The sequence below is a fragment of the Vicia villosa genome, linkage group LG2 (assembly GCF_029867415.1).
Source record: "Vicia villosa cultivar HV-30 ecotype Madison, WI linkage group LG2, Vvil1.0, whole genome shotgun sequence".
NCBI classification, from domain to species: domain Eukaryota; kingdom Viridiplantae; phylum Streptophyta; class Magnoliopsida; order Fabales; family Fabaceae; genus Vicia; species Vicia villosa.
Window position 1 is genome coordinate 162,412,628 of NC_081181.1, and position 6,635 is coordinate 162,419,262.

A 6,635-nucleotide genomic window follows, 5' to 3' on the forward strand; every position below is an offset into this window, starting at 1 on the left:
TTTTTCATACGTATCCGATGTGGCACCAGATGTTCTGTCACTCACACGTTCTTTTCAAAATGCTTTAACTAAAGAGTCCCAAAATGTGAAACTATTTTTTTTAAAATTAAAATGAACTAACTTGATGTGGACATCTAACTAATTTAATTGACTCTACCTAGTAAGTTTTTTTTGTTCATTTGTCTTACAAAAGTACATTAAGACTATATTACCTTAATAATATTGAATTCCAATGGTACTATTTTTGTTATCTTGTGAATTAAAAGAGAATCATTGGAATTCAAAAATAGTACTATGAGGACCCAGTGAGGCAATGACCCTGCAGATTGTGTGACATTAAGATTATGGTAAGGAGAGGTATAAATTTGTTTATATAAGTTGTTTTATTTATTACTGATTAAATGAAAGTAATTGATGGTTTATACTATAATTGCTATAGGACTGTGCTTCATTGAAGATGACAAATGAGGTTGTGCTTCATTGAAGATGACAAATGAGGTTCGGGCGATTCTCCTTGATGTCGACCTACTTCCGTTGATGGACTGCTACTTCATCATGTTTGACGCTCCACTATTATCCGCTTTTGTTGAGAGATGGCATAAGGAGACATCCTCGTTTCAACCTTCCTTTGGTGAGATGACTATTATTCTGAATGATGTCTCCAGTCTCTTCCATCTCCCCCTTACAGGTAACTTCTTCATTGTTTATGTCATTAACTAGGAGAATGTGTGTATGGTTGCTGAGACATACTTGAGAGTTACATTGGTGATGGTCTTAGAAGAGTACAAGGCTAATAAGGGTGCTATTTTCACCTCTCTTGGCATACTTAGACATACTTGAGAGTTACATTGGTGATGGTCTTAGAGGAGTACAGGGCTAATAAGGGTGCTATTTTCACCTCTCTTGGCATACTTAGATGAATATACCACAAATGGGAAGAAAGTAAATGCTAAGGTTATTGGACAAAGAGATCAATATCACATTGTATCTAAAAGCAATAAGGTAGCCCATATCAAAAATCGTCATCCATTTCTCATGATTTTGTACAACCAAGCTAGATCCTCGTGACAAACTTCTAACTTTAGAAACCGTGTCATAGAACATCTTAGAATACACTTGGTTGTTTAGATAAATTTCAACATATGACTGCATCCAAACTAAGGACCACGACTCTTCACTTATTATCTATGACATTACAAATCCTTAGACTCATTGTAAAGTAAAGGTCTTAATAAAAATATCAACAGTTTGAAATTAAAAAAACAGTTATCGGAAGTTTTTTTTTTCTATAAGTGTGTCATATTCATCCAAACTTGTTCTAGCTAAATATGTTATTTTAAATTTTGAATTAATAAGTTATTGCCAACCAACCAAATAACACAAAGTAGTATATCAAAATTTATCACCAACATGAAAAAGTGACTAAGTAAATTAATCCAATCATTCAAAAACCTGAATAGAAGATAGATTAAACCTGAAAAAACATTTACTTTATTAGTTCAGAAAACATTGTCTGTCCTTTTCTTATGATCTAGCACCTTGTACTCATACTACATGTTTGAGTTATATGAAAAGCATTAGCTTCTATATTGAATACATTATTTTCATCTACATGATCATATAGTTTTCTGCATCCCGGACACCGCCCGTCTGCCTCGACGATCTTTTTGTGACAAAACAGGCATAGATGAAATCCACATGAACAAGGAAGAAATTTTACGTCTGTCACATCTAAATCCTCGTAACATATAGGACAATGACAAGGTTGAGAAATTATTGTTTGCCATGACCACGGTACAACTTTGTGGCTACCATGCCAATTTGTATTCAGCGGAGAACTATGCAGCTTTGTCAGGTCGGGCAAACACCTCGGACGAAGTGTATCATCGGGTTTCCATGCTCGACAACTTATATGTGATTCGGAAACTACTGGCCGGAACTCTTTTATCGTGTGATTTTTAGCAGCTTCTGAATAACCATAAGATTTCATTTCATCTTCTGAAGGAGACTCTAAAACCGTGGAATGCTTGTTATCGTCTGTGTATAAAGCATCTGCAACAGTCTCCCAATCATCAAGGCATCCATCTTCCTCACTGAGATTTCCTGAGGAAAACGTACTCGTGCTGCTCCTGCTGCTGCTGCTACCGGTAAAACCATTCCTGGACACGTCGCGATTATAAGTACTTTGAATAGAGCTGTCTATTATGCATTTACTATCCTCTCCTCCTTTCCTCCTGTTTTCCTTGTATGGTGATTGATTCTCCTCGCTCGCAATGTGCTTAGATGACGGACAACTATCAGCCCTTCCATTTGAGTCAACATTGCATTCCTTTTTTACTGAAACACAACAATAAACATTAATAATGAAGAACTTACCAACTTTGAAAGGATTTTTAAGCAATTTATAAATAACGTTCAAACCGTGTTTGAACAAATCTACAGTAACCAGAAAATTGGAATCAATGATAAAACAGTAACATGAACATAATGCTTGAAACATGAAGTTGAGAAGCCCTGTCCCTGCTAAGATTTATTAAGCCAAGGTTTGAATATTATCTAAGTTTGAAGGTTACACTTTGAAAGTTCACACGTGTAAGCACCACTACAGACACATAGACTAGGCACGACGGTAATAACAATTTGCAATAATAGATGTGATTGAACGTAACTACATGTGTCGTGTTGGTATTAGACTCCAAATACGCCTTCAAGCTTAACTGAATATTTGGATATTATGATTCTTAAAATAACTTTCACAAACATTTCTTTTCTAGACTGGCTAAAGGCCCAATAAAAGAAAGCCCCGCATCTGATCCCGGCCTTGAGCACCTCTACCAATTTTCATATATAAGGTACCCTACGTGAAGGAGAAGGTATGATCCATTCCATTTTTACTCCCACATTACTCATTTCTCTCACTGGAAACACAAATCCACAGCTGCAAGACAATACCTTATCATTTCACCGGTCATTTCTAGTTTTGAACCGAACTATTTCTACAAATATTAAAATATGACTTTGTTAAGAAAAAAAATCTCAAACAAAGGTCTCTAAATTCTCTATATCCTTATAAACATGATAGAATTAAGACATTCAACATTCATAGTTGTGAAGGAAATAAAAAATAAAACTTACTATTGGTTGATTGAACAAAAAAAAACATAATCAATAAGTCAAAATTTTCAAGATGAAAATGAAGATCATAAAGCTACCTTTAGAAAGCCATTGTTCGCGCCTAACATCAAGCTTGATTTGCTTCAATTTTGCTGAGCCATTAATCTGAAAATTCACAACACCATAAACCATTACATCAGAAAATGCAATAACAAATGAAACCATGAAAAAATGAAAATTTTCCAACAACAACAAAATGGATAAATAAAAAGAGAAATTTCCACCCTTTAAACCCAACAAAACAAAAAGCCAAGAAATGGAAAATGGGTTTAACAAAAAATCAAAATTTATAGCTCAAGGGTTTGAAAAATGCAAGAAAACAAAAATGGGTTGAATTGAATTGTTAATAAAATTGAAAAAGAAAAAAAAAAAGAGAGAGAAATATGAGAAAGGTTTACCCTCTTCTTCTTGGAGGAGAAAGGAGGGTCAGAAATGAAAGCAGGAGCCATTGAAAACGAGGGAGAATGTGATGAAGAAAGGAGGATAGAGAGGGAGTGGATTTTACAAATTGTTGCGTTTGGTTTTCTCTTGTAAGCTTTTTGTTTTCAACAATGCAACATTGATTTCTCTCTACGTGGCTATGCAATTACCATAATGCTTTTTGACTTCTTGATATTTATAAGGCAAAACTATATATAATATATTTTAACTTAGTTTAAAATTTCAAATAGCTCTTTTCATTTTTTTTCTCTTAACTTTTTTTTATGAAAAGTATTTATTTACAAGTCCCATATCTAGAAAGGATTTTGTTTTTAATTGTTTTATCAAGTTTTTACATTTTCTTTTTCATTATTGTTTCATCTAGTTTATTTTATTAGTTTTTCAATTATGTGATGAGCCTCTTAAGTGTATAATAAGTACAATAAGATCATAAATCTAAATATCCCACATAAACAACGGTTCATTCATATTATTCAAGATAGCGGATTAGAGGCTTTGGCATACTTGATCATAGACTATCGATAACCTTTTTAGAGAGGTGACATAAAAAGACAGAAAACTTCTATCTTTTAGTTGAGCAGATGACAATGACACTTGAAGACAATGAGCGGAAAATTTAAAACAATTGGGGTCATGCGCAATTTAACTTCTTAAAAAAGTTATTTATGAGACACTTTGAAGTTGTAAGGATAGATAATGACAGACAATTGTACAAGTGAGATATGCCACTAGAATATATCTCTTTTATTTTGTGAGTTCGACCATTTTTATAAACAAGAGTTCCACATATATTCACATGGTGTATTTGGAGTATTTCAATTATCGATACATGGTTGATGATTATGCTTATGGAACTCTTATGGCCTACTTGTATATGGGACTAAATGTTGCGGCAATGTTTAGGACGAGGTAGTTAGGAGGATATATGACAATGCTTCAAATAACATAATAATGCAATTATTTAATGAGTTATTGCAAAGTACTTTATTCGATTTGTTTATTGATTAATATACATTGATGAAGACATGATTTGAGTGCGATGGTTTATTGGGCCAAAAAGAGAAATGATATGTGATGGAAACAAAGACGGCGAGCGCCTGAGAGGAGCAGGTTGCCCAAAGTGTACAAAACAAGGTGGTTGGACAAAGAATGTTATGGGGCGCTCAGTTGGGTTTAAACCCAAAATCAACGACCCATTTCATGTAATACACGTCGTTTCTGAGATGTCTTAGGAGAAAATTATTAAGGAATGTGAGGGAGAGGAGAAATTGTTCCTCCCACGATTGAGGGATGACTGGGTCTTCTCCGCCCCACGTTTTCTAGATGGAGTGGGAAATCGTCTCATGGCTTTATAACACATGTTCAAATAATCCTCTATAAACCGTCTATTTGTTGTTGAGGGTTTGTGGGCAGATCTTGTAAAATCTCAAGTCTAGTTGTGGCGACAACTCAAAGTGCATGAAAGGAATTATCCGACTCACGATTTAGAGTTGGCAGCGGTAGTGTTTGTTTTGAAATTGTGGCGACATTATCTGTATGGTTCGAGATTTGAGGTGTTCAGTGATCATAAGAGTCTGAAATATCTCTTTGACCAGAAAGAACTGAATATGAGGCAGAGAAGGTGGTTGGAATTCCTTAAAGACTATGATTTTAGTTTGAATTACCATCCGGGTAAGGCAAACGTAGTTGCTGATGCTTTAAGTAGGAAGACCTTGCATATGTCTATGCTAATGGTGAAAGAATTGGATTTGATTGAACAATTCAGAGACTTGAGTTTGGTATGTGAAAGTACTCCTACTAGTGTTAAGTTGGGAATGCTGAAGCTGACCAGTGGTATTCTTGAAGAGATCAGAGAGGGCCAGAAGGCTGATGTCGAATTAGTCGACAAGTTGACTTTGATTAACCAAGGCAAGAATGGTGAATTCATGGTTCACGAGAATGGTATACTGAGGTTTGGAGACAGAGTTTGTGTTCCTGATGTTGCTGAACTTCGAAGAAATATTTTAGAAGAAGGACACCGTAGTGGATTAAGTATTCATCCTGGTGCTACCAAGATGTATCATGATTTGAGAAAGCTATTTTGGTGGCCGGGAATGAAGAAAGAAATTGCTGAGTTTGTGTATTCTTGTTTGACTTGTCAGAAGTCAAAGGTTGAACATCAGAAGCCATCTGGATTTATGCAACCGATGTTTATTCCTGAGTGGAAATGGGATAGCATATCAATGGATTTTGTTTTGGGTTTGCCGAGAACTGTTAAGAATTGTGAAGCTATCTGGGTCGTGGTAGACAGGTTGACAGAGTCTGCACATTTCATACCGGTAAGAATGGATTATCCGATGGAAAAGCTGGCTCAATTATATATTGAGAAGATAGTCAGTCTACATGGTATTCCTTCGAGTATCGTGTCAGACAGAGATCCGAGATTTACGTCTAAGTTCTGGGAAGGTTTGCAGAAGGCTTTGGGTACTAAGCTGAGACTGAGTTCTGCTTATCATCCGCAGACGGATGGACAGACTGAGAGGACAATTCAGTCGTTAGAAGATTTGTTACGTGCTTGTGTGTTAGAAAAAGGAGGTGCTTGGGATAGTTATCTGCCTTTGATTGAATTTACCTACAACAACAGTTTTCATTTGAGTATAGGTATGGCTCCGTTTGAGGCATTGTATGGTAGGAGATGTAGAACTCCATTGTGTTGGTACGAAGCTAGTGAGAGTGCTGTGATTGGACCAGAAATTGTACAACAGACAACGGAGAAGATTAAGATGATTCAAGAGAAGATGAAAGCTTCTCGGAGTCGTCAGAAGAGTTATTATGATAAAAGGAGGAAGACACTTGAGTTTCAAGAGGGAGATCATGTGTTTATGAAGGTTACCCCTATGACGGGTATTGGTCGAGCTTTGAAGTCAAAGAAATTGACTCCACAATTTATTGGACCATTCCAAATTTCGGAAAGAGTGGGAGAAGTGGCATATCGTATTGCGTTACCACCAATGCTTGCCAACTTGCATGATGTATTTCAT

At 35.8% G+C, this 6,635-nt stretch overlaps 1 protein-coding gene across 1 annotated transcript; it reads right to left on the minus strand.

The window, feature by feature from the left end:
- Nucleotides 1-1,459: 1,459 nt before the first annotated feature.
- LOC131647292 (uncharacterized) lies at nucleotides 1,460-3,737 on the minus strand. Its single transcript, XM_058917202.1, has 3 exons — nucleotides 3,573-3,737; nucleotides 3,213-3,279; nucleotides 1,460-2,337 (listed from the first exon to the last, which is right to left on the minus strand). Exons 1-3 carry the CDS (start codon nucleotides 3,621-3,623, stop codon nucleotides 1,532-1,534), a joined length of 924 nt encoding a protein of 307 aa, XP_058773185.1. The 5' UTR covers nucleotides 3,624-3,737; the 3' UTR covers nucleotides 1,460-1,531.
- Nucleotides 3,738-6,635: the final 2,898 nt, after the last annotated feature.